This window comes from Zootoca vivipara, chromosome Z1 (genome assembly GCF_965207765.1).
Source record: "Zootoca vivipara chromosome Z1, rZooViv2.hap1.1, whole genome shotgun sequence".
Lineage (NCBI taxonomy): Eukaryota > Metazoa > Chordata > Lepidosauria > Squamata > Lacertidae > Zootoca > Zootoca vivipara.
The window spans coordinates 66,050,876-66,072,368 of NC_142583.1; the positions used below are offsets into that span (position 1 = coordinate 66,050,876).

At 46.0% G+C, this 21,493-nt stretch overlaps 1 protein-coding gene across 4 annotated transcripts in view; it reads left to right on the forward strand.

Moving 5' to 3' along the window:
• Positions 1-21,493, forward strand: part of SLC4A4 (solute carrier family 4 member 4) — a 190,917-nt gene that overhangs the window by 29,381 nt on the left and 140,043 nt on the right. For all 4 annotated transcript variants that reach the window (XM_035103066.3, XM_035103068.3, XM_088660661.1 and 1 more), the window contains exon 2: positions 15,810-15,883. In XM_035103066.3, the coding sequence (XP_034958957.1) occupies positions 15,811-15,883 (73 nt within the window). In that variant the 5' untranslated portion in view covers position 15,810. The remainder of the gene's footprint in view (positions 1-15,809; positions 15,884-21,493) is intronic.

Consider the following 21,493-nt stretch of genomic DNA (forward strand, 5'->3'; position numbering starts at 1 on the left):
GAGTTTGCAAAAGCAAGCAAACAAAAAACTCAACTCTAGCAAGCCTGTCTACAAGCATGAGCAATGTTATATGGGGTTCTAGAACTCATACAAGATTGTGACTCTCCTTCCGTGGACTGAAAAGTGGCAAGTTGCAATTCTCTAGCTTATAGGCAGGAACTGGGGGATCTTGCATGAGCTTGCTTGTTCCCACATTACATTCATTATGACACTAGACCGCTTGCCTTGTGAGCAGTTTACTTGTGTGTGTGCGAATCTGCCTTTGTATGGTATAAACATCATTGCACATCTTAAATCACTGCACATTGCGCCTGCTGTGTTACTGCTCTTAAATGTTAGTCCTTTTCCGATCTTAAACCGAAAATATGAGTCCTGCTGTGGAGGAACCCATATAAACACATCAACAAGGGCTTAAAATAGACCTTTGCCAACATTAACATTCTGTGGTCTTAAAAGCCTTTTAAAACTGTTGGGAAATGTGGATTCTGTCACCAGGGCAAGTTTTTGAGGGCGATGAGAGTTAGAGAAGCATTGCTCAGGATCTCTACAGCTATTGTTTCTTTACAGCAACTCTGCCAAAGCATCTTTAAAAACTTTATAGGGTTTTGTTGCCAAGAGATACTTGCCTTTAACTTGAGAAGCATTTGTCTCACATGCTCTAATCCTCGAAATCTCCAGGTAGGGCTGGGAGAGAATCGTTCCTGACACCCTGGAGGAGCCATTGCCAGTGTAGACCAGAGGTAACCAACATGGTGACCTCCAGTTGTTCTCAGACTACAACTTCCATCAACCCTGTCCCATTGGCCATGCACTGATGGGATCTGGAGTCAAACAAGATCTGGGGATATCATTAGTATCTCCAGCTTCTTTTTGGACTACAGTTCTCGTTATCCATGCCCTCTGGTCCTTCTAGCTAGAGTTGATGATGAGAGTTGTAGTCCCAAAACAGCTGCAGACCCAAGTTTGGGAAACACTGGTATAGGCAATAGTGAATCAACCAGACCAATGATCTGAGTCTATGTGAGGCATATTTCCACATTCCTGCTTTACACCTTGATTTCCATGTGGGGAGAGAGAGAGCAGATAGTGGGCCTTGTCTGTCATTCTTGTCCCCTGCTTCCCTTAATTTGGGGAGAAAACTTAAAAATAAACCAGGGATTTGTCATGTGGGTGGGGACCTTCCACCAGCCCTGGAAGGTTAAAAGAGCCAAATAGCTCTAAACCGTTCTCTGGTTTCCAGGCAAATTTTTGGTGTAAAACCTGAATCTCTGTGCCCACCTTAACTTAAAATCAAGGGCAAAAGAAGGCTGAGTGGGCCCCATATCGGAAATGTGGCATTTTTTAATTATAAAAAAGGTTAATCTGGACCTGACAGCCCTGTGGAGACCCCAAATGGTGGTGCAAGGAAGAGAGATGGCATCTTTCATTGAAGGCACATAAATGAAGCTGGTTTGAGAAACAAGGCGTCAAACAGTAGTATCTTACAACAAGGTGTATAGGATACATACATATGCATTTCGGATAGTGTTGCATGAACACTAATTAAACACCCAGTAAATAGGAGAGTGAGTGTAAACACAGCCTAAGAAACCTTGGCTTTCCATTAACAAACCTGGGATCGTAGTTTGTTCCTCCCTAACAACTGGGACACAGGTGGCTCTGTGGTTTTATATATAGGGCTTGCTGATCAGAAGTTCGACGGGGTGAGCTCCCGTTGCCCAGTCCCAGCTCCTGCCAACCTAGCAGTTCGAAAGTACGTCAAAGTGCAAGTAGATATATAGGTACCGCTCTAAGCGGGAAGGTAAACGGCATTTCCGTGTGCTGCTCTGGTTCACCAGAAGCGGCTTTGTCATGCTGGCCACATGACCTGGAAGCTGTACGCTGGTTCCCTCGGCCAATAATGTGAGATGAGCGCCGCAACTTCAGAGTCGGTCATGACTGGACCTAATGGTCAGGGGTCCCTTTACCTTTAACAAGCCACAAACACTAGTCGGCCTGAAGCCATGGTTTGTTAGGGAGCAAGAAACCATGCTTCCTGGCTTGGAGCTAATGGCTACCTGGTTTGCTTATCTTGTTTGTGGCAGGAGAGGATTAATGTGAAAGAGATGAAGCAGCATTCATTCCTAAATAAATTTATGAAAAGCCAGAAGGTCTGGTTTATTGTTATATATGCACCACAGCCAATACCTCTCTGTTTGGAACTACCTGTGTTGAAAACGTGAGTTTTTGAGTCACAAGCTGGATATTAAGACGGCAACTGTTGCAGGAATCAGAAGCATAGCTGCCAAGTTTTCCCTTTTCTCGCGAGGAAGCCTATTCAGCATTAGGGAAAATCCCTTAAAAAAAGGGATAACTTGGCAGCTATGATCAGAAGCAGATGTTGCTGGCCCTCCCTGTTGCTTTTACTGTCGGGTCCTAATGTGTGGAAGTTTCGTTTTATTAGTGGAGAAAACAAGACCTAGATGACAACCGAATGCGGTTATTATGAACTACACCTGCTTCCTGGCTAGTAATTTTGGAGGTTTCTTAACCACAGACCTTGTTAAAAGTGTATTTATCACCACTGTAGCCTTGTTTGTTTTTTGTGGTCACTATCCTACCATAGTGGTGTAGAAACATGTGATTTCATGTCTAGATTTCTACCCTTGCTTCTCTCTACAGATATATAACGTCATCACAGCGGGAGGATACTGGGCATATGATCGGGCATAAAGGAGCTGCTTTGTGACTGTGATGTGTAAGGGAAATGGTTCGCTTGCAAACAGTCAGCTTTCCTCTGTTCATTGTTGATCTCTTTCTTGTTCATTGTTATCTTTCTTGCACGAGTTCCCCCCTCCCCTTTCCTAGCACTCCCTGCAGTATTCAACACGGTTTGCTAGATTTCCCCGGGCCCTATGAATTTATATATATATATATGTTTTAAAAATACTTTATTTAGATTGGAATTAAAATACATTCATCACTCACTCGAAAAGAATCATACAAACAAATAATAATACATAAATAATAATATACCAAATCATATAACATGATAATAAAATAACGTAGAAAATAAGCTATAACTTCATATCTAAATAATAACAATCATACTGTGGTATAAATAATAGTAATCATAATATTCATAAACATAGAAAAAAGAAAGAAAAAAAGAAAGAGAAATAAGTAAAAGAAAAGCATACATACGGTAATCATTCGTATCGAAAATCAGCAATATCCTATCAATCCAACAATGTTCCCAGTCCCCTACCTGTTGTATTCCACAAAAGACTTCCCCTTATCTTTATCTCAGATGTGCTTAACAATTATCCTCTAACACTGCAGTCCTAATTTTACATATTTAGGTGGATATCTCCAATAATTGTTAATTAAACTATAATTAAGATATAAGCTCGACTTTCTACACATTCCGTAAGAAAATAAGACGACCAAAATAAGATTTTTGGGGAGTCTTCCTTCTTTCCCCAGCACCATTACTTAATTTATTCATTTCTGTAGAGACCACCCCATTAAAATCTCCAAATATAATAATTTTTTGGTCCATGAAATCTAATAGTGCTTCTTCTAATTTTTGATAAAATTCTGGTTTTTTGGGGGCCCTATGAATTATATTTTGAGCCTGCATTTTCATAGGAACCCAAGCAAACCGAGTGGCAGCGGGACAAGGAAGTGTTATCTAACGAATGGATAGAAATTAATTTGGAGAGGGGCAGCCCAGCTGGCGGCGGCTGTTTTTTTGTCCCCCCCCCCCCGGGTCGGTGTGTGTGTGTGTGTGTGTGTAAATATCAAAATAAAGTTACCTAATGGAAGACAAAGGAAACTGAAAAACCAATCTGGATACAAGGTTGCAAGGGATATGATTATTTGGTGTTTCTGTAGTGTTTTTCCTGGGCGCTCAAAGCATTTCAGCACATTATCTCAGCAATTCTTAAAATGATACCCCAAGTTACTATCCCAGAATTTCTAGTGGGAAAGTGCTTGGGGGCAGAGTGGGAAGGTATTCCCTGAACTGAGCAAGTTCAAGGCGAACATGAGATTTGGACCCATGGACTTCCCAGCTCAGGAAGTCTCTTCATCATTGTTGATGCCTTCCTTGCCTGTTCACAAAGATTGGCTGTTGGTATTGCTTGCCCCATTTATAATGATCTGGGCCTTAACACACTCTAGCTTTTGAAAAATCCGCTTTGCTTTGCTTTGCTGCTCCTTTTCTGGTTGGGTCATTCTACTCATATGTTTCTAATTCATAGTGTGACTATGGCAGCGTGGTTTCAGGCCCCAGTGCAACTTCAAAGAAGGCTACTGTAAGCAGGGTTTCCATTCCATAGCTCAGCTGATCTCATGGCCAAAGCACCGAACATCTTCCCCACCAGCTGTCTTGTTCATGTTTCAAGGATGATGCCTTGCAAGGGAGTCCTTCTGGAATGATAAACTCCGGAACGCTAGTTCTAAGAGAGAAAGGGATGTCAGAACTGTGAATATTTTGCCTTTATTGGGAGAAAGGGAGATTACAGTTCAGCAGATTTTCCAAGGACACCAGTCCATCAACATGTTTCTTTGCAGAAACTTAGGCTACGTACACAGAGAGGTTTGAAATGCAGCGAGGTAGTTCCTCCCCCTCTGTCACATTTTTAGAGGGAGCGGGTAGGGATATCTTCACCCGACGCGCATTACCGGATTTGTTTCCGAGTGCCTGCAACTCCCCAAACTGTCAATGGAGCACGTGCAATGGCTATCTGTACTGTATACATACCTCAGCGTTAACCATGGCTTATGTTTTCAAATTGGATGGAAGCTGGTTTGAGGGAGAATGCATCAAACGGCCGCATTTCTCAAGAAACTCCAGGATAACTCAGGTAGAGCACGAGGCTTTTAACCTCGGGGTCGTAGGTGGGAGCCCCATGTTGGGCAAGAAAATCCCTGCCTCCCACCTCTACAGTTCTATGGATTATGCCATGTGTATTTTGCTTCAAACACCGGCAGTGGGAGGAGACTGGAGCTGGAGCAAATGATACACAGCCTCATTCAAAATGAAGAGGAGCCAAGGAAGAGCTTAATAATGGCCTCCAGTTTAGCAAGGCAATTGCATGCTGGTGTCTGCTACTCTGTGCTAAGCACCGTTGCTGGATTAGGGTGCCAGACTCTGGGGTGCTCCCTCCAGCCCCTTGGGATGAATGAGGTTGCCCTGGTTTTGCTCAGATATTTTCTGCAATGTTTCTCTACACCTTTTGAAGAAGTGTGATGCGCATGGAACCTCCTTGGATTTTAAGATATCCCCAATGACTTATCCTCGAAAGGTGGAAATGGGTGCCCGACTGGTTTTGGTGTGTGTGTGTGTGTGTGTGTGTGTGTGTGTGTGTGTGTGTAAACATTTTCCAGGTATTTGAATATCTAAATAGGGCCTGCTGAAGTATTTTGTGACACATCCTGGTTTGCAGGGGAGTTTTTCTTTTTTTTGAATGATTTATTCAAACTTTCTCAATGATTAATTCAAACTTCCTGCTTGTATTGAGAAACTCCTTTCGACGGGGAAGTTACAGGAGTCATTGACTGACTTGGGGCTATCAACTGATTTAAAGAATTTCTAGGTGACTTATCAGTCAAAAGGAACTTGGTACATGTAGGTTGCACAGTGCCAAACCCTTGTTATTCAAGTTGCCGGGAATCCCAGGTGGGCAGAGTGCTGCTGCGCTTGTGCAGGCTTCTTGCGGGCATCTGGTTGGCCACTGTGGGAACAGGATGCGGGACTAGATAGGCCACTGTGTGTAAGGGATATTTGCAACATGTTTTGTTGCAGCTGGGGCAGATGAAGGCGTCCGGTTGTGCTGCTGCAGATGCACCATGGCGTTTCTTCTCTCTGAGCTCTTCCCTGCGGTCATCCCTCCTCTGGTCACTGCTATGGATATAGGACCTGACTGCCTTTAGGGTTGCCAGACTCAGTAGAGCACAGGACTTCTGTGCCTTTAATTGCCCTGCTCTCTTTTGAGTCTGGAAACCTGAAAGAGAAACCAGCAGACCCTTTGTTTAATTTCCAAGCAAAGGATCTGCTGTTTTCTCTTTAAGGTTTCCAGACTCAAAAGAGAGCAGGGCAATTAAAGGCACAGAAGTCCTGTCCTCTATTGAGTCTGGCAACCCTAACTGCCTGTCTCCGGGCACTGCGGTTGTCTACAAGGGATTCCCACATGGCGGGGCTGATTTTGACAGCCTTCACGCCACGACGCTTGCAGACAACTTTGTAACGCAGAGTTGGTCTGCCAATAGACTTGATGCCTGAAGCCAGCTCTCTGTAGAGCATGTCCTTTAATGTGTGTGTGTATTTGTGTATGTATTCTGTTAATAGACACAGGAGGTGCATCCCACACAGGTGTGCCCATAAGGTGGCAAACAAACCAATTAAATTTTGCCATTTGCAATCTTGAAATGTAAAAATTTAGTTGAGTGACTGGAGCGAAGCTTTCAGTTGTAGTAAATACTTTGCTATTTACTGCTAAGGTTTGGCGAAGATCTCTAATTTTGGCACTCCGTGAACTGAATTGAACTGCAGACATGCTGAAATCTATTCGGCAGTCTCTTTCAGAGCCCCATACGAGGTCTACATTAAGATTACCAGATTTTTTTCAATGAATCCAGGGACACTTTTCTACTTCAATGGATTTCGTATGGGGACTGATTTGTAAATCCGGGGACTGTCTCCGGGAAATGGGGGACTTCTGGTAACCTTAGTCTACATTTCCTTTCGGTGACTTGGAGGAAAAGTACGCCAAGGATGGGGAAATGTCACCTAGTTAGATGAAATTTTGTACAATGAGTGTGCAGGTGTTCCGTGGCGGATATGCAGGAACTCCTTGCTAAACGTATGCACGATGAAAATGTTCCCAGAGGACAGGGTGTTCGAAAATCATTGATAGTGCCGTTCAAGCACAGGATGTGTGAGCCTATATTTTCCTGAATGGAAGTGAGTTAAACTACGTTGTATACTTAGTAGACCAGACCTCTACTTCCGTTTCAGTAGCAGATTGCTGCCGTGGAAGCGCAGGTACTAGGTAGGCGAAACATATTTTGAAGTTTGTGTGCAGAAATATTTGTGTGTGTGTGTGTGTGCTTTTTCCAGCTGGATCATGCTTAACTGTGCTGGTGGTACTTATTTGTGTAGCTGGAAGATCTAATTTCACAACTGGGAGGGGCCAAGGCTGATTTCATTCTGTGTAATTCTAACATTATGCTCCTGTGTTGACCAACAGGCTCAAGCTATTAATGGAGTGGCTGTTCTCTCTCTCCCGCCCCACGGCTGCCTGCTTCCCTCCCCTCCTCTGACTTTGCATGCTCTCGTAGCCTGTTCTGACTTCACTGACTGCAAAGGGAGTGGTATTTCAACTAGGCTTTTTTATTGGACGTACTGAACGCTACCCATATAGGTTCCTCAGCTGACTGGTGTTCCTTCAGTGCGTTTGGCATAAACCTTTGCTACAATTTTTCATGCAGGTTTCGAAAGCAACCTTGAAATGACAGCAGTCAAAATTTCCGCTCCCTCTCCCAGCAAATTGGAATTTCTGTGCAGAGATTCCTAGGACTTGTGGCAGAGGTCTGAACTTTGGTTTGGACACAAAAAACAACTGTAAATATCTTGCGTATGAAGCATTTACAAGAAGGTATATACTGTACTGAGGTCTTGTGCGATTTCTTTCTTCCTTTTTTTAAAAAAGAGAGATACCAAGAACAGATGGAAGAGCTTCTGAAGCAATTAGGTAGCTTTAAGAGAAGCGTAAATGAACATGCTCTTGACTGTGGAAACATAATAAAAAAGGACACTAAATGAGGATATCCAAGAGGATTTTTTAAAATAAAAAAAATAGCAGCAACATTTTGAATTATCCATAACCCTCACTTTAATTTGTATGTCCTTTTAGGAAATCTTAATTTTAGACCCTAGAAAAGCCTAGAGGTAGAATTAGATTTTCTTGCTATTGGAAATAACAATAGCTCCAATGTTATGCCAATATCTGCAATTTAAGGTACAACACTTAAGTGTGCATACCTGGGAATAAGTCCCATTAACCTCAGCACGACTTACTTCTGAGTAGACATACATATGATTGCACTCGGGTTCTTCTTTTTAAATAAAAATATATAAAGTATTCCCAGCAAACAAATTACCCGACTAGTCGCTTTCTGTATTTAAAATTAATAGCGGTACATTTCTCACTAAGTATGAAATATACTTTTCTGAAAGGCTATGACATCTTCAGGACTGAACTAAAGCTGTAATTTTTACCTGGCTGGCATCCATCTCTCTCAGGAGACAGTGGAAGGGTTGTGCCTTCAGGGGTCAAACCCTTGGGGAGTTATAGGGCCCCGCTGTAAGAAATGTGTATTTTCAATGTGGACTCAAAAAGATTATGAAGAACTCTGCTTCACACAAAAGACCCACCAACCTGGACAACCAGGTGTCTATGTAAGACCCACTGGCAGGATATGGGGAGATAAAAAACAACAACCACAAATCACGTTCTAGACTTATATAAAGAGCTCTGCCAGTATAGCTTCACTGGATGCATTTTTTTAAAAAAATTATTATTTTGCACCTGTTCCTTCTTCAAGTAGAAAAAAGAAAAGCATTTCTCAATGCTGTCAGCGATTAATTGTCCATTTAAACTTAGCACAAGAAGGCCTTTCCTCTGTTGCACAGCTGATTTGCATTAAAAAGCATTTAAAAATAAATAAATCTGTAGGCTGTGATGAGACTCTGTAGCCGAAAGGTGGCAGTACCCCATCTGTTTAGCTGCTTTTACTCCTTTGGAGAGAAGCAGCTTAATTTCTGCTCGCATCTGGCTTAGACACACTGATTAACAATTCAAATCCTTCACACTACGAGGACGAAATGCATGGCTACCTGTTTGCGTGGTTGTCAACCCACAAGTTTCAAACATGTTTTTTTAGGACATCAAAGTTACTTTTATTAAAAGAGTGCATTAAAGTGCCTTTTAGGGCAGTTGCCCTCACAAAGTGGCATACGGAAAAAATTCACGATAAGCGATTGTGGACAATATTAAGGTCCCATCAATCCACACTGCAGCCCTGAAAACGAGCACAACAATGAATAAAAAGTGGATTGAAATAATAATAATAATAATAATAATAATAATAATAATAATAATAATAATAATAAGACATGACAACTACAGTAGAAAGTGGATCGAAATAGTGGGCAACTGTTCTCTCTCTCCTTCCCCATAATATTTAGCCTCAAAATCCTTCATGGTTTTTAAGCAGACAACCTTTTGCTATCCAGACAATATAAATAGATTCTGTGCAGTAATCAAGGGAGCAATACATGTGCAGAAGATTTCTGTGCAGACCAGAAATTCCTCACCATCTGTTCCAGCTGTTGTTCAGCTGAATTTATAGCAAGCAACTACTTTGCTGCTTCAAAAGTATTGCATGTGTATGCAGATGCAAAGACCGTGGGCAGGCCAGAACAACCATAGAACCCGTTGTTTGGTGTGTGCAACCAGAGACACATAAATGGCACAGAGTAAACTCTAGGGGAACGTGTGTGCGTCCATAGCTTTGAACGGGGAATGGGTGTTTAACTGGCAAATGTTAGCTTGTGGAGGATGCAACATCTTTTTATCATCACACTGGTTCACAGAGTAGCTTGCTATCTGACTGCTGATAAAGTTGGAGCGTTTCACCAAAAGAATACAGGTTTTTGCATGCTATATGTAAATTTGCCTGTGCACTTGAGTGCGCAGATACTATTTTTCTGCACAGATGCAGGGATGTACTTAACACACAAGGCAATACTAGAAACGGTGTTGCCAGACTTGGCTAATCTACACATTCGACTGTTGCATAAAGTGTGCTGGTGTATATATAGTGCAACATTTAATTAGGAGTGGTCAATAAATTTGTTCTTTGCAAATTTCTTGATCGGCACCTGCCAGGCTAATGCGTGAAACAGGATGCAGTTGCCGTTTGGATTCTGCACTTCTCTGAATTTTGCAATGCATTTATTGGCTCAAACAGTGTATCCAAATGTGTATTTTAGGATAAATTACCTCTTAAAAATCAAATGCACATTTTGAGAGGGGAAAAACATTTAGAAATGTATATTTTGTGAGAAAATGCTTATTTAAATACAAATTTTCTTGTGGATTTTCTTTTGCACAGATTAATACGGAAATGAGACAGGACATGCTTATAACTGAACACATGGAAAGCTGACATGGTCTGAATATAGCCCAGGCTATTCATTCCTACATTTAATAAATTATACTAGAAAAATATTTAGACCCTGCAGGCTTTTGTCTATAGAGCAGTAGCATCTGAAAAAGAAGCATTTTACCTCTCTCCTTCCCTGTGCCTGCCCCAGATCTGCTCTGGAGGGTCAGGGGAAACTCAAGAGCAGCACATGGGATGGAGGAGAGAGCAAATTGTTCCATCGGGCTAGCGGAACCCTAATTCATTTCTACATACTTTTGTATTCACTCAGGTCCAGAGTCTCCTGAGCCGCATAGCAGCTTGATTTGCATATAATACTAAGCTGTGGTTTGTTAGAGTTGTGCCACAGACAGATGAAACAAATCATGGTTTAATTTCCCCAAAGATTGGTTTTTATTGGACAGGTGAACCCACCTGCCTACAGAACCTCTGTCTTGTTGGGATTCAGCCTCAGTTCATTAGCCCCAGACCATTACAGCCTCCAGACTCAAATAACCCATTGACCCGTTGAAATACAGCTGGGTGTCATCAGCACACAGTCCTGCAAAATCTCCTGATGAGCTCGTCCAGTGGCTTCACGAAGATGTTAATGCCATGATGCGTGTGCTTGTGGGATCCCACAGCACAAATGCCGTAGGGCTGCGCAGAGGTCAGAATGCTGCCTTCTGGAATTGCCTGTAGGTAAGGAGTGGAAGCAGTGAGAGATTTTACTTTCTTGGGTTCCATGATAGCTGCAGATGGTGAAAGCAGTCACGAAATTAAAAGACGCTTGCTTCTTGGGAGAAAAGCAATGGCAAACCTAGACAGCACCTGACAAAGGTCCGTATAGTTAAAACTATGGTTTTCCCAGTAGTGATGTATGAAAGTGAGAGCTGGACCATAAAGAAGGCTGATCGCCAAAGAATTAATGCTTTTGAATTATGGTGCTGGAGGAGACTCTTGAGAGTCCCATGGACTGCAAGAAGATCAAACCTATCCATTCTGAAGGAAATCAGCCCTGAGTGCTCACTGGAAGGACAGATCATGAAGCTGAGGCTCCAATACTTTGGCCACCTCATTAGAAGAGAAGACTCCCTGGAAAAGACCTTGATGTTGGGAAAGATTGAGGGCACAAGGAGAAGGAGATGACAGAGGATGAGATGGTTGGACAGTGTTCTTGAAGCTACCAACATGAGTCTGACCAAACTGCGGGAGGCAGTGGAAGAAAGGAGTGCCTGGCATGCTCTGTTCCATGGGGTCATGAAGATTCGGACATGACTAAATGACTAAACAACAACAACGGAGCGGAAACACAGCAAACGCAATCAGAGGAGCCTCCCAAAACAGTGGAAATCGTGTATGGAAAGATCTATCAAACAGCAAGAATGTCCATAATAAACCAAGGCTGATAGTATCAACAGCCGCCAAGAGAACAAGGAAAATCAACAGGGACGTGCTACCCCTGCCCCAATCCTGACCGAGGTAATCCATCAGAGTGACCAAGGCTGTTCTTCCAGACGTGCCTAGAGATGTCTTGCAACCACTGTCTTCAGCATCTTGTCCGTTTTTCCAGAGCACAGGTCCGAGAAGAGGACTAAGGAGATGGGGGGGGGGCTAAATTACCTGCTGCCATTCTGCAAAGTTGAAATGGCAGCTGGCAAATGCTGTGGTCCTTCATTGCTCCCTTTTTTGCCATTCATTTAGCCATTGTGGGGTGCAGTGTAGGACCAGATTTGGCCTCTTGAGTTCAAGATGCTGTTCCCTAGTGTACAGCAATATGCGAAACAGACCTGCTGTCCGTGGGTTTGAGAAGTATGCAGCACAATCCTACTTACATCTACTCAGAAGTAAATCCAATTAAGTGGGAATAAAGCTGGCCTGGATTCAGCTGGACAGATGCGATAGCGGAACTGCTATCTGGACTTTCCTCACTTCTACTTGCACCCCTGCAAATTGACTTGGGGTGGGTGGGAGAACCCCCAGAACAGTATGCAGTGGGAGGTGAGGGGAGATTGTCTGGTCTTGTGCTGGTCTTTACTTAAAGGTAAAGGGACCCCTGACCATTAGGTCCAGTCGTGACCGACTCTGGGGTTGCGGCACTCATCTCGTGTTATTGGCCGAGGGAGCCGGCGTACAGCTTCCAGGTCATGTGGCCAGCATGACAAAGCCGCTTCTGGCGAACCAGAGCAGCACATGGAAGTGCCGTTTACCTTCCCGCTGTACCTATTTATCTACTTGCACTTTGACATGCTTTCAAACTGCTAGGTTGGTAGGAGCTGGGACCGAGCAACGGGAGCTCACCCTGTCGTAGGGATTCGAACCGCCGACCTTCTGATCAGCAATCCCTAGGCTCTGTGGTTTAACCCACAGCACCACCTGCATCCCCTATGACATGAGGAGCAGGGACCGAGCAATGGGAGCTCACCCCGTCAAGCCCCCCTTACTACAGCCCAAAGATTGATAAGGTAAAGGTAAAGGACCCCTGGACAGTTAAGTCCAGTCAAAGGCGACTATGGGATTCTGGCGCTCATCTCGCTTTCAGGCTGAGGGAGCCGGCGTTTGTCCACAGGACAAACATGACTAAATCGCTTCTGGTGCAACAGAACACCATGATGGAAACCAGAGTGCACGGAAACAACATTTCCCTTCCCACCGCAGCGGTACCTATTTATCTACTTGCACTGGGGTGCTTTCGAACTGCTAGGTTGGCAGGAGCTAGGGCAGAGCAACAGGAGCTCACTCCGTTGCGGGGATTCAAACTGCTGACTTTCTTATCGGCAAGCCCAAGAGGCTCAGTGGTTTAGACCAGGCATCCCCAAACTGCGGCCCTCCGGATGTTTTGGCCTACAACTCCCATGATCCCTAGCTAACAGGACCAGGAACAGGTCAGGAAAGATGGGAATTGTAGTCCAAAACATCTGGAGGGCCGAAGTTTGGGGATGCCTGGTTTAGACCACAGCGCCACCCATATTGATACACAGGAAAGATTAATCTATGGTCTCCTTTAGTCAGTTGATCGAAGATATGATAGCACTTGGAACTTATGAATGCATTGCTTACAGACGTAGGCTTTGTATGACAGTTATAATTATATTTGAAATGTGTTTATAAAAAACTTAGTAGGTTGTAAATAACCACATATTGTTATTAACACTTTTATATACATATATACTAGATAAGCATATATGAAATTGTAGTTGTTTGCCCATATAGTGATATATTATAACTTTCCATTTCCTTTCTGTGCACTTTATTTTTGTTTTATCCTGTGCAACTTTCAATAACTTTTTTAAAGCAACACACCAAAATCTCCCCCCTCCCTTGCCTTGGTGCAAAATCTAGATAATGTTTATTAGAGCTTAAACAAACAAAACAAACACCAATATACTGGTAAAAGGTAAATGGACCCCTGACCGTTAGGTCCAGTCGCAGACGACTCTGGGGTTGCAGCGCTTATCTCGCTTTACTGGCTGAGGGAGCTGGCGTACAGCTTCCGGGTCATGTGGCCAGCATGACTAAGCCATTTCTGCCAATCCAGAGCAGCGCACAGAAATGCCATTTACCTTCCCGCCGGAGCAGTACCTATTTATCTACTTGCACTTTGATGTGCTTTCGAACTGCTAGGTTGGCAGGAGCTGGGACCGAACAACGGGAGCTCACCCCGTTGCAGGGATTCGAACCGCCGACCTTCTGATCGGCAAGCCCTAGGCTCTGTGGTTTAGACCACAGCGCCACCCACGTCCCACTAATATACTGGTATTATATTGTACAGTATTCGGGAGCAATTTAAACCATATTCCCCACAAACCGGGCAGGGCTTTGTGGCGGTCTACCCTGCCACATAAAGTAAGTGGGACAGAAAATGCCCGGGGTTGGGGGGCGGGCAGTTCTCTGCATAATCCTGTAGCTGCCATTGTAATCCTGCCCACTTTGGGTCTGATCCTGTCACGTCATGGCAGTGGGGCCAGCTTTCGATCCAATGGATTCTGGGCTGCCTCATCCCTGCTCTGGGGAAGCTCCATTTTTGGGTGGGTGGGTGGTTTTGGTCCTTACCAGTGGCACTTCCACTTGCCCACAGATTCAATGTGTGGAGAAGAACACTCCCATTCAGTCGATCAACAACTCCTGCCCAGCGCAACGGTGGTTTATTTATTATTATTGTATTGTATTGTATCCCACCCTTTCCCCACCTAAGGGGCTCAACAGGTGGCGTCCCTCTACCCATTTAATCCCACAACAACCTTGTGAGGTAGGCCGGGCTGAGAGGCAATGACCTGCCCAAAGGTTGCCTGGCCGAGTGGGGATTTGAACCCAAGTCCTAGTCCGACACTTTAACCATCACCTCACACTGGCCATCTCTGGGTTGCTCTGCCCATCTGCTAGCCTAACATCAATTAAATTCTCTTAACAACAACAACAAGTTACAATTTATTTGTATCCCACCCATCTGACTGGGTTGCCCTAGCCACTCTGGGCGGCTTCCAAACATAGTTAAACCTTAAAAAGCTTCCCTGTGCAGGACTGCCTTCAGATGTCTCCTAATATATAATTGCTCATCTCCTTGACATCTGATGGGAGGGCATTCCACAGGGCGGGTGCCATCACCGAGAAGGCCCTCTGCCTGGTTCCCTGTAGCCTCACTTCTCACAGTGTAGGAACCGCCAGAAGGCCGTTGATGCTGGGCCTCAGTGTCCTAGTAAAATCACTATGCCCGACGCATGAAGCATGCTTTCTTTCTCTGCATGCCTGCATTGTAGCAGGCATGGTCTGAGAAAAAGTATTCCTCCCATGCTTGGAAGAGAACGGGAAGTGTCTCTTGTAGGAAAGCTTTTAAGCCAATTGTTGTTTTTTTTAAAAGGGGGAGGGGAAAAAAATCAATGAATTGAATTGATTAAATGTTGCAGCATCATTAACATTTTTATTTGTGATAAGGGGATGGAGGGAATTGACAAGATACACATACTTGAGAGGGAGGGAACTGGAGAAGAACGATAGGTGGGTGACCGTCCGAGATATGCAAATGAGCCTGGCGCTCTGACTTGCTGGAGCTTGCTGGTCCCTGGATAATCCTCAGATGTCAGATTTCCGTAAGGCTAACATGTGACACGCAGCTTTGCCTCGCAGTGAAGAAGTGTGCTTTGCTGGTATTAAGAGGGCTGGCGGGAGCTTCGGCCACGTCTGTGGGTTTGCACGCATCTCCTGCCGCCTTTTGCTAGACGATGCGCACCGCTCTGTGGACAGCTACCTTGCGTGGGGTTTTTTTAAAACGTGAATGCTTCCGCCAGCGGCTCAAGCCCCTCTTCCTCTTCGTGGCATCTCTTTAATTAAAAAGGAAAGGAAGGAGAAAACAAAAGCCTTCTAGTTGCGAGCACCCTCTCCCCACTCCCACCTGCCCCGTCTTGTGATGCCCCGTCGAGATTAGGAGCAGCTGAGCGCCGTGGGACCAGTGGGGGGGAGCTGCATGAAGGAGTGGCGAGCCCAGAGTGAAAATCGACCCTGCTCTCTTGTAACATGAACAATAGCCTGCAAGTGAATCTGCCCAGGAGCTGGGCCAGTTCGAGTGGCTCCCTCCAGGAGAAGTCTGAACACTCTTTCTTCCTTTTCTACTATTACAGGATGGAGGATGAGGCGGTCTTGGACAGAGGGGCCTCCTTCCTTAAGCATGTGTGCGACGACGAGGAGGTGGAAGGTAAGGAACTGTCCCTTGTTTCTCTGCTTGGTTTTGTGAATGGACCAAAGGTCTGCGCTTCCATGATCAAGAGGCATTGTGGGATGGTGCAGTCTCTTTACTGGCTGAACTGCTTGGGGCACTTGGGAGTGGAGTTGGGAATGAATGGGGAGTGTTTATTAATAATGGAGAGTTTTGTTTTGAGAACGTCTATGGGGTGTTCCGGGTGCCACGGTTTTTCCACGCCTCCGAGTTAATGCATACTTCGTTTTCACGCAGTTTTGGCTTTTGATGTGTGGAATACTTATCGGTGCTTAGTGAATCGCTGCTCCGTAAAGGATAATGCAGGCGGCAAAGCGTTTAGCCAGCCTGATGTTAAACGAGGCCGGCAAAGCTGGCTCTGAAAGGGAGGCCTTGGAGGGGCAGAGGCAGAGCCCTCTCGTAAGAGGATCATGTCTTTCTTTCCTGAGGGATTCTTTCAGATCAGGACACGACTTTTTATGATGGAAGGCTTTCTCCCCAGTCTCCTCCCACTTAAAACTTACACTGAGCAGCGAGAGAAGTTTTCCCTTTTGCCTTTCCACAGAGGTGGAAATGAAGCATGCCTGTCAATTTGCAAAACGTTTTTAGTGCTGTGTGTTGGTAGATTTTTCGCGTGACTCTTGAAAGCTCCTGGAGAGAGGGGTAGTGTTTTCAGATTCCATGGACCAGCTTTGAACTCTGGATATGTAATGGAAGCCAGTCCATTGAGCTCAGTGAGGGCTTGTTGACACATGAAGTTCCTGGAGGGAAAAATTAGTAAATCCCCCCCCCCCCAAAAAAACAACTTCTGGGAAGGCTCAGTTGCTGAAAATATTCCTGTTGTGTGTTCATTTGATTTTTAACAAACAAAAAAACTTGAAACTGATTTCCTTATCTGTTTCTCATGGGTTTCAAAGCCCAGAGTCAGTGCCAAACTAACTGGTGGGCAGTCAGAGTTTGGGGAACATCTCTAGTAACACCGTTTAGAAAATAAATACATTTATTCATTCTCTTTTCTGTCGTGGATACTCATACCAACTGCCTTTACTTTAGCAATTAAAAAAAAAGCTTTCATGCTTAGAATGACTTGTTTTGCCAAATAGGTTGACATAACAAGGGATACATTGCGAGTGACATTTTCCTGTGCTGGCAAAACATGCGCACTGAAATATGAGATTTGACAGTATTATGATAACATTTGCACCCCATCCTTCCTCTAAGGAATGCAGCTGCTGTTCATGGGATTGCCTCGTTTTATTATGATAGCAGCTTTGAGAGGCAGCATATGGCTGGATTGGGCAGCCTTCCTGAAGGCACTAGAAGAGTGAGGCCTTGTAATTACAAAGTGGGTGGGGTCCCTTGCAAGACCCTGTCCTTAGGTTGACCCCAAGGTGAGTCCCCTCCAGCAACTCCACTGGGCCCAGACTTTTCATACATGCTGCCTCCCGAAACATACTCACTTGTCAGAGAGCAGTAGGACTTTCCTTTATGTATCACTGAATCATAGTCATAGAGCTGGAAGGGACCTTGAGGGTCATCTCCTGCAACCCCTTGTAATGCAGGAATCTCAGCTAAAGCATCCATGACAGATGGCCACCCAACCTCTGCTTATCTCCAAGGAAGGAGAGTCCACCGCCTCCCGAGGGAGACCTTTCCACCAGCAAACAGCTATTTCTGTCAGAAAGTTCTTCCTGATGTTTAGTCGAAATCTCCTTTTTTTGGTAACTTGAACCAATTGGTTTGGGTCCTGCCCTCCAGAGCAGGAGAAAACAAGCTTGCTCCATCCTCCATGTGACAGCCCTTGCGATATTTGAAGATGTTTTCGTATCTCCTCTCAATCTCCTCTGGAGAGCCAGTGTGGCGTAGTGGTTAAGAGCGGTAGAATCGTAATCTGGGGAACCGGGTTCGCGTCTCCGCTCCTCCACATGCAGCTGCTGGGTGACCTTGGGCTAGTCACACTTCTTTGAAGTCTCTCAGCCCCACTCACCTCACAGAGTGTTTGTTGTGGGGGAGGAGGGGAAAGGAGATTGTTAGCCGCTTTGAGACTCCTTCGGGTAGTGATAAGCGGGATATCAAATCCAAACTCTTCTTCTTCTCTTCTTCCTCTTTTCCAGGCTAAACATACTCCATCATCCCTAGCTAATCACCAAATCCAGAACATCTGGAAAGTCACAGTTTCCCCACAACCAACACAGTCCCACTCTTGCCCTGTCCAGAAAGAACGCAGATGGTAGAAAGTGAAACATATGTTTAATTAAGGAAATAACTTAAATTCGGAACAAGCAGACACTAAATATTGACACCCTGCAAACGATATCTTCCCCTCATCCAACGAACTCTGTTCCTACATGTTATCCTAACCGTGTATTGTTATTTATTATGTACTGAATTTATATACCGCCATATACCTGGAGGTCTCAGGGCGGTTCACAGAATAAAACTGAAATATAAAACCACAAAATACATACTCAAAATAAAAACAACAACCTAATATCGCCTCCCAACCCCCCGCATTTTAAAAGGGCATAGGATGTCAGTCAAATTAACCACAGGCTGGTTTTCCATTGTTGTTGTTTAGTCGTTTAGTCGTGTCCGACTCTTCGTGACCCCATGGACCATAGCACGCCAGGCACTCCTGTCTTCCACTGCCTCCCGCAGTTTGGTCAAACTCATGTTCGTAGCTTCGAGAACACTGGTTTTCCATAAGTGCCACCAAAGCAGCATTTATAAAACCAGTTTTGGGGCTGCTCTTCGGTCTTCTAATGCAGGTGTGGGGAACTGGACCTGGCTGTATCCTTATTTCCACACACCCCTTTTGGCCAAATTTGACAGGTGGGCAGACTCACCCACTTGTCAACCACCCGATGTCACAGTGATGTCAGATGACCTGCTTTTGCTCACAGGGTTTGAAATCCAACCACACGCGGACAAAGAAAGGCGTGCAGCACATCCTAAAATGCTGACAATCAGCTGATCGCTGTTGGCGGTTGGGAAGCCTTATGTGCCACATCTACAAAGCGTTGCTGGTGCTTGGGGAAGTCCTATGTGTAGCACTTCAAGGGCACTGAATGTCAGCTGATTGCTGCTGTTTGCCTACCAAGCTTGTGTGCTCTAGCGAGAAGTTCCTACCAAACTGAACACCTGCGCACTGCTTTTCCTCACAGGGGCTGCTACTCCTTGAGGAAATGTACCTTCTTGCTTGCCTGGAAGATGCTGTTTCTCGGTCCTTTTGCCTATGTGCCGATATTTTGGAAACTTGAATATCCTCCTTAATAATAAGAATTTCATTATTTATATCCCACCCATCTGACTGGGTTGCCCCATCCACTCTGGGCGGCTTCCAACGTGCATAAAAAACATTACACATTAAAAGACTTTCCTATACAGGGCTGCCTTCAGATGTATTTGGAAAGTCATGTTATTGGTTATCTCCTTGTCATCTGAGGGTGTTCCATAGGGAGGGTGCCACTACCGAGGAGGCCCTCTGCCTTGTTCCCTGTAGCTTCACTTCTTGCAGTGGTGGAACCAGCAGAAGACCCTTGGAGGAGGACCTCAGTGTCCGGGCTGAACGATGGTGGTAGAGACACTCCTTCAGGTATACAGGGCGGAGGCTGTCTAGGGCTTTAAAGCTCAGCACCAACACTTTGAATTATGCTCTGAAACATCCTTCCTTAGAAACACTTGCTTCTGGAGCCCACCTTGTTGAAGGCTTGTTCCTTTCTGAACCTGAATGCCCCACTGTTGGCTCCTGCCTTCCGAAGGGGTTTTAGTCCTAGTCCTCACACATGGTCCCTACTGAATTAGAGTGTCACAGTGGCCGGATCAGGCTACTTCAGAGTAACGACGCTACGCAGCTCTGCATTTTATTCTTTTATTGGTGCTGCGTATTTACAGTGAGGAATTCATTGCTATTTACACAGAGTGATGTTGTCAGTCGCTTTCAGAACCTCCGAATGACTTTTGGCGCGTCTTTCCCCAACACAAAAGCTTTGGAAGCCCCATCCTCTTTCCCCTCCTCTTCCTGCGTAATTCTGGAGTTGGGGGGATGGGTCTCCCCTCCTTCTTGGCCCCTTCCTGTTCCACCTGGGACCCTGGCTCCGCTACCTTGCCTGAGCCTCGGACCCGACTTCCTGCTTCCCCGCTGGACTCGGAGCTTCCTCTGCTTTCCCCTGTGCTCGGGGCTGGGCTTGAACTCAGGAGGGGAGGGACTTCGCGATATCCCCTGTCCCTCACATCCACCCCCCTTCCAAGCTCCCCTTCTCCCCTCCCCAGGTCCCCCCCAGGTGTCGGTGACGACTGGAAGCCTAAGAACTCAGTGCTTTCCGAGCCCGTTGGTGTGAACACCTCCGCCCAGTCCTGCGAGGCTCCCCCTTCCGCCTGGGAGGACTGGAATCCCAAAAATTCCGTGGCGTCCGAGCTGGTGGGGGTAAAAATGTGCTGCCAATCTGCTTCTGCCTCTGACTGTGTGGATCTCGGTGACACCCATATCTCGTCTCCCGAATCCTCAAACTCCGCTTCCCAGCGCCATGGTGAGCTGCTCTCCCTTGCCTCCTCCTCCTCCCCCTCCCTTTCCATGTGCCAGGGCTTGGGTCTGTGGGGATAGAGGGCGTGAAATTCTTCCACCAAGAATTCCTCCTGTATCTGAGTGGCTGGGACCCATTCATTCTGGGACGGTGGAGCATCCTCCCATGCCATGAGGTACTCCAGGCCCCTCACCCCTCTCCGTGAATCAAGGATGGCCGTGGCCTCATTGAGTTGCTCCCTGCCTCCCCTCTCCCCCCCTCCCTCGGGGGTTTGTTCGCTGTCTCGGAGCCTGCTGCTTTCCCTGTACGGCGACAGCAGCGATCTATGAAACACTGGATGCACCCTCATATCCTCTGGCAGTGCCAGCCTGTATGCCACCGGGTTGACCTGTTGCGTGACCGTGAAGGGGCCCAGCCGTCTGGGTGCCAGCTTTTTGCACCTCCCTCTGGTGGGAAGGCCCTCCGAGGACAACCAAACCTTGTCCCCCACCCTGATGACCTCCCCTTGTCGCCTGTGGCGATCCGCCCCCTTTTTGTACGCTTCCTTGGCCCTCTCCAAGTGTTCTCTGAGCTGCTGGTGCACCGTCTCCAGTTCCTCTGCCCAATCCTCAGCCTGTGGGCCCTCCTCCTCCTCCTCCCCCTCCCTCTCTGGGAAAGATCTGAGGTCGCGCCCGTAATTGGCCTTAAAGGGCGACACCCCTGTGGAGACGTGCACTGCATTGTTGTAGGCAAATTCTGCCAGTGGCAGGCGATCCACCCAGTCCGTTTGCCGCTGGCTGACGTAGCATCTCAGGTACTGCTGCAGAATGGCGTTGACCCTCTCCGCCTGTCCATTGGTCTGCGGGTGTCTAGCCGTCGACAAGCTGACCTCCACCTGCAGGAGGTTCATGAGCCGCCGCCAGAACCTGGAAACAAATTGGCGGCCACGATCCGAAATAACCCTTAAAGGTAATCCATGCAGTCTGAATACGTGATCAACAAACAGTTTGGCTGTCTCTTCTGCAGAGACCGCCCTGGCACACGGTATAAAGTGGCACATTTTGGACATGAGGTCCACCACCACCAACACTGCGGTCTTGCCCCTGGA